This window comes from Nerophis ophidion, linkage group LG13 (assembly GCF_033978795.1).
Source record: "Nerophis ophidion isolate RoL-2023_Sa linkage group LG13, RoL_Noph_v1.0, whole genome shotgun sequence".
Classification (NCBI taxonomy): domain Eukaryota; kingdom Metazoa; phylum Chordata; class Actinopteri; order Syngnathiformes; family Syngnathidae; genus Nerophis; species Nerophis ophidion.
In genome coordinates this window covers 28,669,008-28,691,274 of record NC_084623.1, presented here as the reverse complement: position 1 = coordinate 28,691,274, position 22,267 = coordinate 28,669,008, and the positions used below count along the sequence as shown (strand labels likewise).

The 22,267-nt window shown below is 42.6% G+C and overlaps 1 protein-coding gene across 6 annotated transcripts in view; it reads right to left on the bottom strand.

Annotated features, from left to right (window-relative positions):
• Positions 1 to 22,267, bottom strand: part of LOC133564415 (uncharacterized) — a 211,266-nt gene that overhangs the window by 142,653 nt on the left and 46,346 nt on the right. For all 6 annotated transcript variants that reach the window (XM_061918734.1, XM_061918735.1, XM_061918732.1 and 3 more), the window contains exon 2: positions 6,664 to 6,816. In XM_061918734.1, the coding sequence (XP_061774718.1) occupies positions 6,664 to 6,798 (135 nt within the window). In that variant the 5' untranslated portion in view covers positions 6,799 to 6,816. The remainder of the gene's footprint in view (positions 1 to 6,663; positions 6,817 to 22,267) is intronic.

Genomic DNA, 22,267 nt, shown 5'->3' with positions numbered 1-22,267 from the left:
TATTATTGGTGCCAGTGTAGCTATACGAAGAATCTTGGCCAAGTGTGTTGTCTGCCTACGGGTTTTGGCAGTGCCAGCCAGCCAACAGACGGCAGATTTGCCACTTAACAGTATTTTTCCAGATGAACCGCCATTTACCTCAGTGGGGGTTGATTGCTTTATACCATTTGAAGTGAAACGTGGGAGATCGAAAGTGAAAAGATTTGGAATGATATTCACCTGTTTGGCTCTGAGAGCTGTGCATATTGAAGTAGCCACATCATTGGAGACTGATTCCTTCATTAACACTCTACGTCGCTTCATGGCAAGGCGAGGCCAAGTCAAGGAACTCTGTTCAGACAACAGAACAAACTTTGTTGGCACTGATAGAGAGTTGAAAAGGTCTTTGACACAGGGGAATCAGACACAGATCCATGATTAACTCCCACAGAAAGAAATAAAGTGGAAGTTTAATCCTCCAGGTGGTTCCCATCATGGTGGAGCCTGGGAGAGATTAATTCGTTCAATCAGGAAAGTCCTTAACTCCACTTTGAGAAAACAAACTCTGGATGAAGACGGTCTCCACACTGTGCTGTGCGAAATCGAAGCTATTCTCAATAGCAGACCAATAACAAAGGCTTCCACAGATCCCAATGACCTAGAAGCTCTAACTCCCAACCATCCTCTTTTCCTCAAGGGTCAGCCATCTTTTCCACCTGGTGTTTTCCAAAGGGATGACTTGTATGCTGTGCATAGATGGAAACAAATTCAGTATATGTCCAACTTGTTCTGGAAAAGATGGACAAAAGAATATCTACCGCAGCTTCAGGATTATGGGCAAAGTTGTCAAGGTTGTTCAAGATAAAAGAGGACTTTTTCGACAAGCCAAGATCAAGACCAGGACAAGCTTTCTGGACAGGCCTGTTACTAAGATGTGTCTGCTTCAAGAAGCCGAGGACATCTGATGGGATTATTTGTTGACACGACTTAACTTTGAATATGACTTGTGACACAGACCACATTCTGTCTAGGCTATGAAAGTTCTGGAAGCTCTGGCCTAGTGACACTTATATGTATATATGTGAAGAACCTGCTTGTTCCAGGACACTGAAAATGAACTATTGTTATGACTGCAAAAAAGGAAAATCTGATGTTCTTGTTTGATTTGATGTATTTTACATTGAATATTTCCGTCCTGCTACTATTGTTCAGTAATTATTATGTTATAATAATTAGGGGCTGGAATGTAGAGGCAGGGATTTGTTTCTCACTTGTCACCTGGGATAGTGGGTGTGGCTACATGTGTGTGGGTGGAGTGTGTGTGTGTGGGAGGCGTGTTTGTGGAGCTGAATGATTGCTGAATGAATATTACCTGCACTTGTCTTGGGGAATTGTTTGGCTTGTTTGGAGAGAGTGTGAACCAAGGTGCCGTTACTTCTGTTGACCGCAAAAGGAACAGCAAAAGGAGCGCAAAAGGACTGCAAAGGAACCACAAACGATCTGAATGTAATGTATTGTATTTTTACTCATAGGGACAACAAATCACCCTCAAAACAGCAATAATTATTTCATGTTGCATCCTTGGACCTAGCGTGTCAGACAGAGCCCTGCTTTCCACTCTCAGTGACTAATTGGTTTTTGACAGTCACACAACATCCCGGTTTGCGGACCTGACCAGCCCAATAACTGACCTCACCCGAAAGGGTGCTCCAGATCTAGTCCAGTGGATGGAGCAGTGCAAGCAGGCGTTTGAGAGGGTTAAGAAGGCCCTTTTCGAGGAGCAGGGTGGTAGGGGTGTGGGCGTGGCCGGACGACATCCCGGCCTGAGTCTGGCGGTGGAGGTACGTGGTGGGGGGGAGCATGGCCTGCAGCAAAGAGGGGTGTGCCAGGACCGGGTTTGAGAACAGCAACAGGTGCATAGGTGACACAGCTGAGAGTGTTTTTCTGATCACCTGTCATTCTGTTAAAGGCAGCTGTTGGGAAGGAGATGGGGGTTGTTGATGTCAGTTGGCAAAACACGAGGAGAGCGAGAGCAAAACAGACGTTTCTGCGGGGAAACTATTTGTGTGCTCACTCGAGGGAAACGACAATTGCTGAAAAGCACACAACGACTGCACCATTCTGACAAGTTTATTGTACAAACCCCGTTTCCAAATGAGTTGGGAAATTGTGTTAGATGTAAATATAAACAGAATACAATGATTTGCAAATCATTTTCAACCCATATTCAGTTGAATATGATACAAAGACAACATTTTTGATGTTTAAACTGATAAACATTTTTTTTTGCAAACAATCATTTAATTTAGAATTTGATGCCAGCAACACGTAACAAAGAAGTTGGGAAAGGTGGAAATAAATACTGATAAAGTTGAGGAATGCTCATCAAACACTTATTTGGAACATCCCACAGGTGTGCAGGCTAATTGGGAACAGGTGGGTGCCATGATTGGGTATAAAAACAGCCCCCCCAAAAATGCTCAGTCTTTCACAAGAAAGGATGGGGCGAGGTACACCCATTTTTCCATAACTGTGTGAGCAAATAGCCAAACAGTTTAAGAACAACGTTTTTCAAAGTGCAATTGCAAGAAATATAGGGATTTCAACATCTACGGTCCATATTATCATCAAAAGGTTCAGAGAATCTGGAGAAATCACTCCACGTAAGCGGCATGGCCGGAAACCAACATTGATTGACTGTGACCTTCGATTCCTCAGACGGCACTGTATCAAAAACCGACATCAATCTCTAAAGGATATCACCACATGGGCTCAGGAACACTTCAGAAAACCACTGTCGCTAAACACAGTTTGTCGCTACATCTGTAAGTGCAAGTTAGAGCTCTACCATGCAAAGCGAAAGCCATTTATCAACAACATCCAGAGACGATTTGTTACAAAATTCAGTCATTTTAATTGCATTAGTTGACGCTATGATTATGCGGTTTTAACTCCGCAAAGCTGTGTGCATGTCTATTTATCTACATGTTATGTATCTATATAACTACATGTGCACAAAAGGGGAGCTGGTTAACTCATGAGAGTAGTGTATGTGTTAGTGAGAATGGCAACGTGGTGTCTGAGTGACGTCAGTGAGGGAGTGGACAAGCAAAGAGAGAGAGAGTGGTAGCGTATGCACTGTGCAGTAGAGTGATGAATGGGTCAGGTTGAGTCCTGCAAAACTAATCACATAGCAACCAGATTGTCACAAATTGCCGGCCTCGAATTCTGATCGGAAAGCAGAGCTTTGCAGAACCATTGGAATGTGAAGGGTTACCCCTGACGAAAACATCGACCCTGAAGGAAACGTCTGCCCTGTGCTCTTGACAATCTGCGCCGGAGCCAAACAGTATGACAGGTGTTACAACTACATAATTACCTGTCACTATTTAAACTCTTTGTGCAGATCTGAATGATTATTATTTAAATGTTTACCTAAGTTTGAAGCAAAGGTGGTAATATTGTCTTCTCTGTCTTATCCCAATTTGCCGCTCTGTCTCTTTCTATCCCCTCCTGTTATGGCCAGGCTGCACCAAATAATAATATAAATCCATTCAATAAAGTCAAATACAAATAAGGCAACACAGAGTAAATCTGTATGGTTGATATAGGCATCTAAATCAACAATATGATTTGCCTGAGTCGCTGGACAGGACAAAAAAAAAGAAAAAACAATACGTGGGAACCGCCTTCTTGGCTCCTGCTCTTTTTCCTGTCTGGAGCTCTCCGGGCTGGGGCAGGTTCGCCGAGGCCAGACTTGGGTCCGATTCCTCCGCTTCCTTGTCCGATGTCTCCTGTTCCTTGGACACGTCCATCTCAGAGTGGGGCTGCAGCGGCATCTTCAGGGCTGAGGTCGGCTCGCGTCAAGAAGACCCGCCTCGCAGTCTTGCTTCTCGGAGGTGACGATCTCGAGATCCTTCATGTGATTCCAGCCTGGTGTCGTTCCAAGATAGGTGCACACAGATCTGGTCACCGCCTCCTCCGCCATTTTTCACGGCAGGTTTCCAGACCTCACCCCATCGAGGCAGATACCTGTACTCTGTACAGTTCCAACCCTTGTACCATCATCTTTCTTTACCACATGCTTCTTTTTGTTTGGTTTCTCCTCCTCTGAGTCGTGAGGTGATCCATACAGCTCTCCAGATTCAGCAAGGGGCTTGGCTGGTCACTTTGTAGGTTGTCTCCATCCCAGATCAAGCTAAGCCGTTCTACTCTACTCTCTAGGTCAGACTTGTTGCCATTGCCACTTTCCTAGTCAACGTGTCATTGTTGGGAGGAGCCGTGGTCACACTCTGGTCATCTACCCCCTGGTCTTGTTCCTGTCCCCTCAAAGGGGTTTGGTAGTCTTCCAGATGGGCCCTGACTTGTCTTTATGCCAGGGGCACGCCCTTCTTTTCTTTACAATCAAGATTGGCTCAAGCCCAACTCTGTTGGCCAACATCTTTACCATCGGGTCGAGTGATAAGGACAGGCTGACCAGGGCTGTTACCGGCCTTTGTTTGCCTCTGGGTCCGCCTGGCTCTAGCCACCATTCTATTCATGGCACATCTTCAGGCCAATTTGCCAGCGAATGGGGGGAAGCAACCACTCGCGCCTAATGTTTTTTCTTCGTCATTGGAGTGGTGAATACCTATTTGGTTATATAATGTAGAGTTCTATTGCTTCACTCAGCTCTTTTTCATCCTCATCAGGCCAGCGCTTGATGACATGTTCTCTCACTTCTCCTGCCCATGTTCGCCATCCAAACCCCAAGGGTATTACATGGATGTAGGGTTCCTTTACATAGAGGGAGTCCTCCGGGCCGCCATTGTCACTTCCCTTAGCGATTTCGTTTGCAGCCTTGCCACCGGCTACGTCTGCTCTCCAGCCGTTCATCACCCCAGCAACAACTACTCCGTCAAGACAAGCAGGTTCCCCCAAACCCAAGATCTTGTCAATTTTGTTGAGAGGCCTGTTAATTATTTCCATTGTTTGGATTGGAGAGCAGTGCAAAAAGAGGTAACACAAAAGTTAAACAAGACAAAGAAGCAAGCAGGAGTGATAAGGTAGAGGAAAGGGGAGCGTCCGCCCTCGATGAGTGCCCATGAGAATATTGATATGAAACAGAAGACAAGCTTGTATCATCTTCTTGATGGATTGTATATTTGTTGCTCACACTAAATTTACAATTACACATAATGTCATAGACATGTTTCAACACCTACTTTTATAAAGTAAAAAGAAAAGCAATGATGAGAAATACATAGGTTTTTATTACATGCAAAAAGTGATGGACACAAATTTGCAATGATAGCATGAAGTATTATCAAAGACATCTTAAAAATATTCACAGATATTCTTGACAAAGACAACTGGACCAGTACAAGACAAATGGACGTACATTAATGGAAGTGTTGTCACTTACAGATAGTGGAAAAAAAAACAACGAAAGGGACTGATTAAAATAAAGGAAACTTTATGCAAGTAAGTTGTTGTAGTGTATTGTATCTATATTTCTGTAATTATATTTGATTTAAATTCAAATCAACCAGCAATGTGCCAGTGTAACAGAGGCAAACCAGTGTGTACCATGTGTACCTCAGCAAACTTCACTCCCTGACAACCTCAAAGCAGGGCTGGCTATTGGGTTGACAGCTTGGGCTTTTAGCTCGAGAGCTAGCACGCTTGTCTATCATATTTGAGGTCAGGGCAGAACATAAAAAGCAGGGGCTGAATCAGGTGGGTTACACCAGTTGAAAAATAATCTTTATAGTGTAGTGAAGCTTCCGTAAATCAGAATTACACTTCACAGTATTGTACATTGATTTATTATTTATTTAATGTTTATCCAACTTAAACTAAATAAAGTTAATTAATCATAATCTTGAAATATAATCTTTTGCCATGTTTTATTTAATATGCCCCTTTTGTTAAACTATAGCCACTCCTTGCCCCTCTTGGTATAAGTTTGGATGTGTGATTGTAACTGCCTTTGCTGCCAACTTTACTCCAGAAGCAAAGTGTTAATTTTGTACTTTGAAGTAAAAAAATACTCTTATTAAATGAAGTTCATGTTAAAAATAAGTGAAGTTTGTTAGGTACATCTTATGTACATTATATGTCAGGTACTTTGAGACTGTTACTTAAGTAATTTTCTGAAAGTTGACTTTTACCAAATAAATTTTGGGTCAAATGCATATTCTTTTACTCAAAATATTGCTTTCGATACTTAATACAAGACTGATCAGTCCCTCAGTGTGTCTCCATCGACATTCACTAACCACCAATTGGTATGCCTCATTATTCCCTCAAGCTAATAGTGCTCTGTGTTCTTTCCTCCCTCGCCGGTATTTGCTGAAAGCCTTTCGAGGTGATTTTTAACCACTGGGAGAGGTTTGGCACCTGGACTTTTGTTGATCACTATGTTACAGTTCAGTTGCTTGGATCTTATGTACAAGCATGTAAGAACTGTTTTATTGCTAAGGTTGACAAAAAGTCTAAACAATTCGAATGCCTTTGATCTGCAATTTATTTATACTCAACACTGCACTAGTTTGAGTACTTATAACATTTGATTGCTACTGTATATAAATATATATATATATATATATATATATATATATATATATATATATATATATATATATATATATACATACACTGTATCATTTATATGATTAGGTAAGAAAGAAACAATCCACCAACCTCCAGAGCTCGGAGTTGTTCTATCAGAGAATTGCTGTTTTTGTTTTCCTGCGAACCACCACTGGCCTCTATAGAAGTAGACATCTCTTCTTCTGGAGCTTTAGGCCCTGCAAGACTGTCCCGCTGTTTCCACATTTCTTCCAGGAGTTTGTCCTACAATGAAGAGAATTATTCAAAAACACACACCTTTGAAACACATGAGAGCTTGGTAGCTGCGGCCACAACATCAAGAAACAAAACAGAACAACATCAGCAAATATGATATGTAAAGTTTAGAGTTTATTTAAAATAGTGACAATACAAAATATAGGACATATACATGTAAATATGCATGATCATAGCCAACAACTAATTTTCATCTTTAGTCTCTTCAGCAGGTTGATGTTTACATTGACCCGTCCCACATCTTCAGGAAGACTTCCAGACTTTAGGAGCATAAAACTGAAATGCAGTTTCACCATGTTTGATCCTGACTCTGGGCACCGGCAGGTGACCTTTCCCTGACTTTCTCAGAGCTCGAGATAGTTCATGTGGTTTTAACATGTCATAGCTGTTTAAAAGTCTTCTCTGAGCAACAGGAAGCCAGGGCATTGACCTAAGCACTGGACTATTGTGACTCGAGCAGAAGCATTCTGGATGTACTGAAGCTGCTTTCAGCTTGTTTAGAGAGCCCAGTGAGAAAGCCATTGCTTTAGTATAACCTGCTGGAGACTAAGGTATGGATTAGTCTTTCTAGGTCTGATTTAGACATCATTTCGGTAATTTTGGCAAAGTAATTTGTTTTTAAAAGCTGCTGAGGTTATTGAATTAATGTTAAAGTTCAAGTCTGAGTCCATTATTACTCCAGGATTTTGAAGGATTTTAGTATTTTTAAAGCCAACTACACATTTTTTTTAGCATACACATACACCTAATGCAGTGGTTCTCAAATGGGGGTATGCGTACCCCTGGGGGGTACTTGACGGTATGCCAATGGGTACGTGAGATTTTTATAAAATTTTCTAAAAACAGCAACAATTCAATTTAACAAAATATGAATTTAAGTTCATAAACTGTGGGAAAAAAATACAACAATGAAATATTCAGTGTTGACAGCTACATTTTTTGTGGACATGTTCCATAAATATTGATGTTAAAAATATATTTTTTTGTGGAGAAATGTTTAGAATTAAGTTCATGAATCCAGATGGATCTCTATTACAATCCCCAAAGAGGGCATTTTAAGTTGATGATTACTTCTAAGTGGAGAAATATGTATTTATAAATGAATCACTTGTTTATTTTTCAATAAGTCTTTAGTTATTTTTATGTCTTTGTTTCCAAATAGTTCAAGAAAGACCACTACAAATGAGCAATATTTAGCACGGTTATAAAATTGAATAAATTAGAAACTGATGACAGACATAGTGCTGTATTTTACTTCTTCATCTATTTTTTTCAACCAAAAATGCTTTGCTCTGATTAGGGGGTACTTGAATCAAAAAAATTTTCACAGGGAGTACATCACTGAAAAAAGTTTGAGAACCACTGACCTACTGAATGACTATATTGATTTTTCCATCATAGTTTTGAATGCTAACTACCATATATTTATTATAGTAAAGAATGTTATAGTAAATGGTTAGTTTGAAATTAACACATATATAAAGGATACACACAATAGAGCACTGACATGAGGGCGCAAGGGATTTGCGAGCCGCAATAATCATCAAGATAAGCCTGGACAGGAACAGTAATCATGGAAACCGGAGTCAGAGGGGAAAAAGACAACAAAACCCCCTTTGGCAAAAAAATTCTTAGGTGGAAAGAGAAGATAGACATTTGTCTCCTTTTCCCTGCTTGTGGCCATGAGGGAATTGTATTTCTTTGTTTTAAACAATCACACTATAAAATAAATCTAAGATGGTGAATCTGAAAATTGACAACGACTTGGTGAGCTTTATTAAAGATTAAACAAACACGCGTAGGAGAAAAAGTACTCCTTTCAATTTGTTGACTGACCATTACGTTTCAGGGAGAGGGTCTCAAGGTGACTAATAATAGTGTATATTTGCTTCTGTGGGCCAAAGACAATGATTGCAGTTTTGCCTGAGTTGGGCTGAAAAAAAATGTTTTGCACCCACGCACTGATCTGTTCGATTCAATGATAAAGTGAATCAACAGGCCGACGTTCATCTGCCATCAGTGACACGTAGATCTGAGTGTCATCTGCATAGTTGTCATAGGACACATTGTCGCTGCGTATCAGCTGACCTAGTGGGGGTCTCAGAGCCGAGCCCTGAGGAACCTGTGGTCATAGCCATTTGGTCAGAGAAACAGTTATCAATTTCAACAAAGTAGGTCCTGTGATCAAGTTAGAACTTGAACCAGTAAAGAACATACCCCATATTACCACCCAATTTTCTAACCTCTCCAATAAGATAGAATGGTCAACTGTGTCAAAGGCAGCATTCAGGTTCAGCCAAAACAAGACTGAAAAATTTCCTGTGTCAATCATTTGCGGAGATCATTTGTCATCTTGATCAGAGCAGTTTCAGTGCTGTGGTGAGGCCTAAAGCCTGATTGGAAAGTATCAAACACATTTTTACACAGTAAAAAGTCACTGAGCTCTTGGTATATAACTTTTTCTTTGACTTTGCCCAAAAAAAGAAGTTTTGATATAAGCCGATTATTGATCAGTACAGTGGCATCAAGACTGCTAGTTTTTTAGTAAGGGCTTTATACTGCGGTATTTAACACTTTTGTAAATGCTCCAATTTGAAGTGAGATGTTAACTAGATGAGTGAATTGTATTAACAAACTGCTCAGTACAGACTTTAAATATCTGATGGGTAACTCATCAAAGCAGCATGCTGCTGCACTCAGATTGTAAATGATGTCTTCCACTGTTTTGTCAGCCACAGGAGGTAAATGTGCTATCTCTAGCTGACAAGCTGGCTGCAGAGAAGCTATTTGTTTTCCAGGAATTATTGCGTTTTTAATGCTTTGAAATTTATCATGAAAGAATATCACAAACTCATTGCACTTTGATGTACAAACCCTGTCTCCATACGAGTTGGGAAATTGTGTTAGATGTAAATATAAGCGGAATACAATGATTTGCAAATCCTTTTCAACCCATATTCAATTGAATGCACTACACAGACAAGATATTTGATGTTTGAACTCATAAACTTTATTTTTCTTTTTGCAAATAATTATTAACTTAGAATTTCCTGGCTGCAACACGTGCCAAAGTAGTTGGGAAAGGGCATGTTCGCCACTGTGTTACATCACCTTTTCTTTTAACAACACTCAGTAAACGTTTGGGAACTGAGGTAACTCATTTTTGAAGCTTTGAAAGTGGAATTCTTTACAATTCTTGTTAAATATAGAGCTTCAGTCGTTCAACAGTCCGGGGTCTCCGCTGTCGTATTTTACGCTTCATAATGCGCCACACATTTTCGATGGGAGACAGGTCTGGACTGCAGGCGAGCCAGGAAAGCACCTGCACTCTTTTTTTACAAAGCCACGCTGTTGTAACACGTGCTGAATGTGGCTTGGCATTGTCTTGCTGAAATAAGCAGGGGCGTCCATGAAAAAGACGGTGCTTAGATGGCAGCATATGTTGTTCCAAAACATGGATGTACATTTCAGCTTTAATGGTGCCTTCACGGATGTGTAAGTTACCTTGGGCACTAATGCACCCCCATACCATCACAGATGCTGGCTTTTGAACTTTGCGTCGACAACAGTCTGGATGGTTCGCTTCCCCTTTGGTTCGGATGACACAATGTCAAATATTTCCAAAAACAATTTGAAATGTGGACTCGTCAGACCACAGAACACTTTTCCACTTTGCATCAGTCCATCTTAGATGATCTCGGGCCCAGAAAAGCCGGCGACGTTTCTGGATGTTTTTGATAAATGGCTTTCGCTTTGCATAGTAGAGCTTTAACTTGCACTTTCAGATGTAGTTACGAACTGTATTTAGTGACAGTGGTTTTCTGAAGTGTTCCTGAGCCCATGTGGTGATATCCTTTAGAGATTGATGTCGGTTTTTGATACACTGCCATACACCTAAATTTCTTGCAATTGCACTTTGAGAAACGTTGTTCTTAAACTGTTTGACTATTTGCTCACGCAGTTGTGGACAAAGAGGTGCACCTCGCCCCATTCTTTCTTGTGAAAGACTGAGCATTTTTTGGGAAGCTGATTTTTATACCCAATCATGGCACCCAACTGTTCCCAATTAGCCTGCACACCTGTGGGATGTTCCAAATAAGTGTTTGATGAGCATTCCTCAACTTTATCAGTGTTTATTGCCACCTTTCCTAACTTCTTTGTCACGTGTTGCTGGAATCAAATTCTAAAGTTAATGATTATTTACAAAAAACAAATGTTTATTAGTTTGAACATCTAATATGTTGTCTTTGTACCATATTCAATTGAATATGGGTTGAAAATGATTTTCAAATCATTGTACTACGTTTATTTTTACATCTAACATAATTATTCAACTCATATGGTAACAGGGTTTGTAGAAATAAGTTCTATAGAAGTGATATTGGAGGGTGTTAATTGTTTATTGTAGCAAACAGGACAGGAGAGTTGTTACTACAGTTTGTCATGATTTTGGAAAAATATTTTCCACTTGTTCTATCGAAAGTCTGTTGAACACTGTAGAGGGGGCGTGGTCAGCTGACAGGTGAGTGGATTTTCCAGCTGGAGCGGGTTATCCAATCACCTTTATCTAGTCTCATTTATTAGCAGTATTCGGGGCCATGAGGGGAGAGGAGTGCGAGCAGAGAGAGATAGAGCAGACAGCGGAAAGAACGAACGAACAAACTTAAATAAGGAAATAAATGACTCATTGACCATTGAACCGAAGACTTATCATTCCAGCCGCCAGAGACAAAGAATTGATCTAAATGTGCATGAACTATTTCTGCTCAAAAAAGGTTTGAAATGTCACATGTTAAATTTTTAAATATTACCGTCAGATAACTGTACTACTAATATGAGTAGATATGTATATAATATAGGTCATAAAATCTCACTAACAAGCTGTAATATCTTACTGAGATTATCTAGGACCAAAACACTTAAAACCGAGTAAAACACTAACATAAAATCTGCTTAGTGAGAAGAATTATCCTATCAGACAAAAAATAAGCAAATATCACTCATATTTGAGATATTTAATCTTGCTTATATTTCAGTTTTTGCAGTGCTGCCACTGAGGTCTGAGTGGCAGGGGTTGGTACTACAACGGAGGGAACAAGGGCCACAGAGGAATTTATTGGAAAATGCCAACAATTGCAGATCGAAGGAGTGGCGCTATTAGAGCTATTGGACACGGGGTCTCAGGTCAACCTAATGCAAAAGTCTTTTCAAGCAGCATTTCATTCAGACTAAGCTTGGGATAGCCCCAGGAGTTTTTAAGTTGCGGGCAGCCAATGGCCTCGACATCTTGTACACAAGCTATGGTGTGTTCCTTACCATGAATTAACGTGGACCCCGACTTAAACAAGTTGAAAAACTTATTCGGGTGTTACCATTTAGTGGTCAATTGTACGGAATATGTACTGAACTGTGCAATCTACTAATAAAAGTATCAATCAATCAATCAAAAACGTCGGGAACGCATGGCGATGCACGGAGGTGTCGACCTCTCGATGCCGAAGGACCGGAGCAGGCAGGAGTGAAGGTAGGAGCATGTTTTAATTATAAATACAACAAAAGAACACCAGTACGAAGGGGTAAAATAAAAGTCTGCCAATGCACGGATAGCAGGAAGCTAAAGTTAGCGAGGGTAGAGTTCACAAGTCCAAACAATAGCGCGAGCCGAGCGCGCAAAGCGAAGCTAAAACCTAGCAGAGTGCATACAAGGAGACATTACTCACGTAACTGTTGCATGAGCAAACGAACCAACCAGGTGGAACTGAGGTAACAGGTAGACTTAAATATCAACACAACAATCAGAAACCGGTGCGCGTCCGAAAGTAAGAGCAGGTGAAACAGATGATGAAAACCATGGTAACGAATGTAAACAAGGAAGTGCTCAAATAATGTGATCGGCAGAGTTTAAATATAAGAAAATACATAATATGAAAATACAAAAGGGACTTAAACTAGATGTGTGATCCAGAAGCCGGATCACAACATTACCCCCCTCTTAAGGAGCAGATCCCAGATGCCCCCAAAATAACAGTGTACAGAAAACCCCCCCAACCCCCACCCCACAATGAGACAGTCCAAAAGAGAAGGGAGGGCGGAGGGAGGACCTGGTGGAGGGTCGACGAGTGCTGTGTCCCCGAATCCACCGAGGACACAATAGGTGGTGGCGGCGGCGGGTGGAACGTCTCTGCCGCAACAGTCTAGGCGGGCGGACCCGCAGAGGCCACATTGGTGGCTAACGAGGACCTGGGCGCGTCCTGCGAGGAGGACGCCCGGGGTAGGGCCACAGCCTTGGCTGGCGTGGCGGTGGACATTCCCGTTGAGGAGGACGCCCGGGGTACGGCCACACCCGTGACTGGAGAGGAGGTGGACGCGTCCGCTGAGGAGGACGCCCGGGGTACGGCCACACCCGTGGCCGACGTGGAGAAGCGGGTCGTGGTATCGGCCGCAGAGGAGGAGCAAGTATCGGCCGCAGAGCAGGAGCAAGTGTCGGCCGCAGAGCCGGTGCTGGTGTCGGCCGCAGAGCAGGTGCTGGTGTCAGCCACAGACCAGGTGCTGGTGTCGGCCGCTGAGCAGGTGCTGGTGTCGGCCACTGAGCAGGTGCTGGTATCGGCCACTGAGCAGGTGCTGGTATCGGCCGTTGAGCTGGCAGTGCTATCGGTCGTGGAGCAGGCAGTGGTATCGGCCGTGGAGCAGGTAGGGGTATCAGCCGTGGAGCAGGCACTGGTATCGGCCGCTGAGTAGGACTTGGTGAAGCAGGAACTGGTATCCGCCGCGGAGCAGGTACTGGTCTCCGCCGCGGAGCAGGTATTGGCCTCAGCCGTGGAGCAGGCACAGGGACCCGCCGAGGAGAACTAGGGGAATGACTGAGACAAGGGCTAGGACTACGATGGGGGCTAAAACTAACAGTAGGGCTCGGGCAAGGACTTGAGTGAGGACCAGGACTAACAATCATACTCGTGCTTTTACAAGGACTTGGGCAAGGACCAGGACTTACAGTCAAACCAGGGCTTGAGCAAGGACTAGGACAAGAGGTCAACCTAGGGCTTGGACAAGGTCTGGGACTAACAATCTTACTGGTACTCGGGCAAGGACTTGGACAAAGACTAGGACTTACAGTAACACTGGGGCTCGGACAAGAACTTGGGCAAGGACTAGGGTTACTATGAGGACTAAGACCACGAGGGGAATTAGGACAATAACTACTATAGAGACTAAAAGAAGGTACGGAACTAGGACCGGGACTTGGACTACCATTCAGTCTACAAGTGGGTCTAGGACTAGTATTGAGACTACGAGAAGCGCGAAAACTCGGACCGGGACTTGGACTACGAATCAGTCTACAAGACGATGTACGAGTGGGACGAGAGTAAGGATGAGAACTGTGAAAACTCGGACTGGGACTTGGACTACGAATTACTCTACAAGTAGGTCTGCGAGTAGGGCTAGAATTATGGCGACAAGGAAAGCTACGACTTGAACTCTGAATTGGAACAGGACTACCACAAGAACTGGAGCATGGACGGAACACAGGAGGAGGAGGTCTAGGAAGCCTTAGTGGCTTAACCGGTCTGAAAACTGGTGGAGGAGGTCTAGGAGGCTTAACAGGAGGAAAAAACGGTGGTGTAGGTCTAAGTGGTTTAACGGAACAAACGACAGGTGGTGGAGAACTAGAGGGAGGTGCAGGCTAAACCGGGGGAAACTCCGGTGGAGAAGGTCTAATAGGTAGTATTTTAATATGTTCGAAAAATTGTGGAGGAGGCTGGACCAGTCGTCGAGGTGGCTTAGTAGTATACCGCCGTGCTCTTTGTAGCACGGCTGCTAGTACTAGCCCTCCCCTCAAGACCCGGATTCCAGACGGGGCCCTGTTGGGAAGAGGCTGACCGTAAGGGTGGGCGGTGGGAGGTTTGGAGGAGTGCAGACTCCTCCCCTCTAAAATGTTCAAAATCCTTACTAAATAAGGAGGAAAAAGGCACGGACTTAGGCGGGGAACGAGACTTGAGAGGCGGGGAAGAAGGTGTGGGGGGCAAAGGCGGACTAGAGCTATGGTGGGGAAAAATGTCCTGATAATAATTACTAGTCAAATTAAAGTCATTATAAGGTGGGTGACTGGGTTTGGAGGAGCAATAATTGTCCTTATAAATTTGCTTAAACGAAACAAGGTCCTGTGAGAGAGTTCTGAAAAAAACTCCTCATCACTACTGTCGTCGAAAACATGTGCAGGGGAATCTGCTAAAGGGTTAACGGTGACGTCATAGGGGGGGCGTGAATGAAGTGACGTCACGGTGAGTGACAGGGGAGGCGGGAGCTTTTGCGGGGCTAAGGGAACTAATAGCAAAGGTACTGGAAGCGGGAGAAGTGAAGAAAGTACCAACCCTAAGTGAGGAGTCCAGGGCTGTGGGAGGTTTGGAGGATTGGTGGGGTCGGAGCTCCGAGATGTCCCCAGCGAGGCGACGTGATGCTGGTTGGTTCCTGTTACGTCGGGAACGCATGGCAATGCGCGGAGGTGTCGACCTCTCGATGCCAAAGGACCGGAGCAGGCAGGAGTGAAGGTAGGAGCATGTTTTAATTATAAATACAACAAAAGAACACAAGTAGAAAGGGGTAAAATAAAAGTGTGCCAATGCACGGATAGCAGGAAGCTAAATTTAGCAAGGGTAGAGCACAAGTCCAAACAATAGCGCGAGCCGAGCGCGCGAAGCTAAGCTAAAACTTAGCAGAGTGCATAAAAAGAGACATTACTCACGTACTGTTGCATGAGCAAACGAACCAACCAGGTGGAACTGAGGTAACAGGTGGACTTGAATATTAACACAACAATCAGAAACCGGTGCGCGTCCGAAAGTAAAAGCAGATGAAACAGATGATGAAAACCATGGTAATGAATGTAAACAAGGAAGTGCTTAAATAATGGGATCGGCAAAGTCCAAACATAAGAAAATAGATAATATGAAAATACGAAAGGGACTTAAACAAACTAGATGCGTGATCCGGAAGCCGGATCACAACGTTGCTGTGTTCAACCTGGTAGTCGAAGAACTCAAGATACCAGGACGAGGTATCATGAAGGAGGAGCACTGCATACACCCACTCATTATCGGAATGAATGTTGTAACTGCATGTTGGAAGGCTCTATTTAAATGCCCCGAGGAGTCTGCTTTCTCCCCACAGAAGCTACAAAACCAGCGAATTTGGAGGGATGCCTTTGCCACATGCCAACGCATTGAGTCTACTATGGAGGAGGATGGCCTGCGAGGATTTGTGCGGCCGGCTGGCCGACGCATCATCAAAGTCCCCCCAAGAAGAAAGGTGCTGGTGTGGGGATGGGCCTGGAAGAAACCGAATACTGTGCCCTGATGAAAGCCCTACTGGGTACCAGCGTGGGAATGGTCAGGATGCTACCGGTGGTAAAAAAGGGCTCCGTTTCCGTGAGAGTTTGTAACCCACATCCGTATATATATGGCGGATACTGCCCTCCAAAACAGTTTCTCTCTTTTTGATGAACTAACATTAGAAGAATTGTTACAACGTGTAAATGGAATAAAACAGATAACATGTTTACTTGACCCACTTCCTGGGAAACTTATCAAGGAGCTCTTTGTATTATTAGGTCCATCAGTGCTAAATATAATAAACTTATCTCTTTCCTCTGGCACTGCTCCCCTAGCATTCAAAAAAGCGGTTATGCATCCTCTCCTTAAAAGACCTAACCTCGATCATGAACTCATGGTAAACTACCTATAGTTTAATCTCACCTTCCCTTTATTTCGAAAATCCTCGAAAAAAATTGTTGCACAACAGCTAAATGAACACTTAGCATCTAACAATCTACTGTATGTGAAACCTTTCAATCCGGTTTCCAGGGCAAATCAGCCGTCGCAAAAATGACTAATGATCTATTGCTAACGATGGATTCTGATGCGTCATCTATGTTGCTGCTCCTTGATCTTAGCTCTGCTTTTGATAACATTGATCATAATATTTTATTAGAGCATATCAATACACGAATTGGTATGTCAGACTTAGCTGGCTCCACTATAGACAGGACTCTCGCTACTATATTGGATCCACTTTGGACTGGACTCTCACCGTTATGTTAGATCCACTATGGATTGGACTTTCACAATATCATGTTAGACCCGCTCGACATCCATTACTTTCGGTCCCCTGGGGGGGGTTTGCCCACATATGCGGTCCTCTCCAAGGTTTCTTATAGTCATCATTGTCACTGTCATCGACGTCCCATTGGATGTGAGTTTTTCCTTGCCCTTATGTGGGCTCTACCGAGGATGTCGTTGTTGTTTGTGCAGCCCTTTGAGACACTTGTGATTTAGGGCTATATAAGTAAACATTGATTGATTGATCGATCCATATTGTGTAATTCTAAGTTGATACCAGAAGCTTGGCAGGCTGTACCACATGGATGAAGCTGATGTGCACAGACCTTAGGATCTAAACCAGGGGTCTCAAACTCAATTTACCCCCGGGCCACAGGATGCAGAAACTGGGTGAGGCTGGGCCGCAAAAAAAGATTTCTGCATCCAGTCTTTTACAGCGGCGCTGGGGGCTGGAGCGAGCATGCGGTCGAGCGAATGAGGGAGTAAGGGGGGGAGGAAGTGAGGGTGCGGGTGTAGTGTAAAAGCGGCAAAACTTTTTTTCTGCTTGCATAACGCAAGTGACGTCAATGCATACTTGCCGAGCTTGAGACCTCCAAATTCGGGAGACAGGGGCTGATAGTTTATGCGTGTCGAACGGGTGGGGGGGGGGGGTGAGTTTGGGGGATATCGAGGGTGTATATTGTAGCCCGGAAGAGTTAGGGCTGTAAAGCGTTCCGGGTATTTGTTCTGTTGTGTTTATGTTGTGTTACGGTGCGGATGTTCTCCCGAAATGTGTTTGTCATTCTTGTTTGGTGTGGGTTCACAGTTTGTCACATATTTGTAACAGTGTTAAAGTTGTTTGTACGGCCACCCTCAGTGTGACCTGTATGGCTGTTGATCAAGTAAGTCTTGCATTCACTTCCGTGTGTCTGTAAAAGCCGCATAACATGTAACTGTGCCGACACGCTGTTTGAATGGAGAAAAAGCAGGCGCGACTGTGTTGTTGAGGTGGCATTTGTGGATGTGATGGCTCTCCAGGAGGGACAGGAGCTGCCAAGAGGTGAACAATCTCATTAACAGATCTATTTTGTCCGACAAGGAAAAAGAAGAGCTACGCGGCCTGTTGCTGAAGTGGGAATGAGTGTTTGCCCAAAACAATGAGAACTTCAGAGGTAAATACCTGGTACAGCACTGCATTCAAACAGGCGATATCCCACCAGTCAGAGAATGGATCAAAGAGACTCTGATCAACCTGACCTAGGAGCCATGCCCCCTGTAAACATGGAGCCTGAAGTTGCCCCACGACGCTCCACATGTACAAATCTGGAACAGACTCTGGTGCGGTACAGGGACTGAAGAACAAGATGTAACTTCGCAAAATAATTAGCGTGTGCTTAGTACTACCGCCTGGTCAAAATGGAGGAGGCTGATTTCTATACTGGTAATTTGAAATCGCATAAAGGGAAGAAGATTAAGAGCTATTCAGTAGGATTTAAGGTCCAAGCTTACATCACACTCAAATGTTTACTGCATGCCTTTGGTAAGTGCCAGAGTGAAAAGAGGTATTAAAATAATTAGCGCATGCTTACTTTTACCGCATGCCTTTGGTAAGCGCAGGAGTGACAAGAGGTTTTAAAATAATTAGCGCCCCGGCGGCAATTCAAGGAAATACGGTATGTATATATATATATATATATATATATATATATATATATATATATATATATATATATATATATATATATATATATATATATATATATATATATATATATATATATTAGGGTTGTACAGTATACCGGCACTGGTATAGTAATGCGGTTCTAATGAATCAAAAATGGTACTATACTCTGTTTGAAAAGTACCGGTTCCCGGGCATGATGGCGCTTTGTCACTTTGTGACATTGCTGGTTTTACGAGCAGAGGAGCATGTTGGACAGCGCGCGCACACACAGAGTACTTCCAAGCAGACACAGTATGTAAACAGAAAAGGGAGAACGGTCTTGGATTGATACCTATCTGTTGGAAGGCAAACTTGCCTAGCACAGATCAATATACTTGAATTTAGGAATATAAGTGATGCATAGATCAACCACTGTTTTCAGCCCTGCTTCATGGTGGCAGAGGGGTTAGTGCGTCTGCCTCACAATACAAAGGTCCTGAGTAGTCAGGGTTCCATCCCGGGCTCGGGATCTTTCTGTGTGGAGTTTGCATGCCCTCCCTGTGAATGCGTGGGTTCCCTCGGGGTACTCCGGCTTCCTCCCAATTCCAAAGACATGCACCTGGAGATAGGTTGATTGGCAACACTAAATGGTCCCTAGTGTGTGAATGAGTGTGAATGTTATCTTTCTATCTGTGCTGGCCCTGCGATGAGGTGGCGACTTGTCCAGGGTGTACCCGCCTTCTGCCCGATTGTAGCTGAGATAGGCACCAGCGCCCCCCGCGACCCCAAAGTGAATTAACGGTAGTAAATGGATGGATGGTATTATGCCTCAGACCAACCCACTTTAGATCATTCAATGACCTATTTTATAAAATGAATTTATTTAAACCCTCAGTATAGTGTTAAGTCTGATTTCTAATGCCTATTAATTCTGTATATTTTCCTGAAATTGTACTTACAATTTACAGAAATTGAGATACTTTCCATATAGCCCATCTTGTGTGGGATACTCTTTCCACACGGACCCTTCAACCCCTGGGCTACTGCTGACCCATTTTTCATGTGGATGCACAATATACTCATTTTCCTATCATCTTCTATCGTATCCATTAGACTGCTTCAGTGCTTCAATGCTCCAATGCTGGGAACATGAAAAAGAAGGACAAAATACTTTTACACTTGCCATGACATACCATACTTGCTCTTTATTAATGCAGACTTGCTACATACAGTATCATGTTTGTAAAGATTTTCAATGCACTCTGTGTGTGTACACTTAACTTGTAAGCACGTCAACTGACAAGGAAGTAAATTAGACAGACAGACTCAAACTAAGCTTGCCTTGAGCATCAACAGAAAACAATTTCTCTTAAAAGGGAACTGCACATTTTAAAAAAATGTTTGCCTATCGTTCACAATCATTATGACAGACATGACCATGGATGTCTTTTTTTTTTTGCATTGTAAATATTAAATGCGATCTAAATTCCGCTTACAATAGAGCTTATGGGAGCCAAGCAATTCCGCCTACAAAGACCTTAAAAAATATCCAAACACCTCCATTCAGATTTTGTATACATGATGTAAGTATACGTCTTAAGCTATCATGCAGAAAGTTGGAATGCAAATGGCGTGCGACTAAACTTGAAGTTTTCCATCAAGCATGGAGTGATAGTTTAATAACTTACAGACGCATAAAGCTAAAGCTAATTACCACTCAAATCTCATCCGCCTTAACAAAAACGATCCTAAATATATGTTTAGTACAGTAGCATCGCTCAACCAAATAGGGACTCCTCCCAGTAGCTTCACCCACTTGGCAGATGACTTTATGAATTTCTTTTATAAGAAAATTGAACTAATTAAAAAGGAGAATAAAGACAATGCATCCCAGCTCCAACTGGGTTCTATTAACACAGATATGAATATATACACACACATATATATATATATATTATATATATATATATATATATATATATATATATATATATATATATATATACATATATATATATATATAGATATATATATATATATGACAAATATGTCCATCCAAAATAGTCTCTCACTTTTTGATGAAATAACATTAGAGGAACTCCTGCGGCGTGTAAATGGGATAAAACAAACAACATGTTTAGTTGATTCACTTCGTGGGAAACTTATCAAGGAACTGTTTGTATTATTAGGACCATCAGTGCTGAATATTTTAAACTTATCAGTTTCCTCCGGCATTCAAAAAAGCGGGTATTCATCCTCTGCTCAAAAGACCTAACCTCGATCCTGACCTCATGGTAAACTACCGTATTCAACCTTCCCTTTATTTTGAAAATCCTTGAAAAAATTGTTGCACAGCAGCAAAATGAACACTTTACGTCTAACAATCTCTGTAAACCCTTTCAGTTCTGTTTCAGAGCAATTCACTCTACGGAGACAGCTCTCGCAAAAATGACTAATGATCTATTGCTCACAATTGATGCTGATGCATCATCCATGTTGCTGCTTCTTGATCTTAGGGCTGCTTACGATACAGTCGATCATAATATTCTATTAGAGCGTATCAAAACACGTATTGGTATGTCAGACTTAGCTTTGTTTTGGGGTAACTCCTACTTTACTGACAGGATGCAGTGCGTTTCCCATAACAATGTTGTGAAATTTATATGTACGCTGGCTGCGCGGTGACGTTGACACGCTCTAGTGGACGATGTTAGAACAGTTACGCCTGATGCATGAGACATGTGCATGCAAGCGATGTTGATGATTAAAGCATCCAAATCCATCTAACCGTCTCAATACTGAACCAGCAACAAAGTACCTACAAAAATTACAGTGGCGACAAGGACTCAAATGGATATTCGCGTGAAGTCTGTTCTAAAGGAAAGGAGGAAGTTCCGATGCTGAACTTTCACAACTCGCAATGTGAGTTATAAAGCTAAAAGCTAACCAGTTAGCAACATACAGTGGATGCTAAGAAACTTGCAATGTAAAAACAAAAATGCTGAACTCTGCCTTAGCAAGCCATGCCGCTATTCTGCCGTTTGACACGGAGATGGATCCAACTTCAGTCGGGACAAGATGGAGTAAGTGGATCCAACAATTTGACAACTTTGTAGTTGCAATGAACATTGTGAATGATGGAAGAAAAAGGGCTTTGCTTCTGCACTTAACTAGGGAAAGTGTGCGTGACATATATGACACGCTTGTGGGCAAAGATCATGATTTTGAAACAACAAAAACCAAACTTGGTGGATACTTCACCCCTAAGAAAATGATTCAATATCTTGTGAACAGGTTTAGGAAAGACACACAACAACCAGGAGAAAATCTGGACCCATATCAGACGAGGTTACGCACACCAAATGCAGAAACTGTGGAGGGAGATATCCTCATAGGAGACTGTCCAGCAAAAGGCAAGGGCTTCAATGCATTTGGAAAACCAAACCATTTTGCAAAGGTATGCCGGTCAAATCAAAGAAAATCAGCTCAATGTGACGCTTGTGTGGCATTGTAATGCCGGATTGGTTCTTCCGGGGATGCGTCGAAGCGATGAACACAACAAGGTAAGTTATAAATGGATTTATTAAATAATAAAAGGCTAGGAACAAAAACACTGCTGTAAAGAGAAGGCAAACCAAAAACAGAAAAACAATTCCTCAGCATGTGAGCTGGAATAAACAAATGG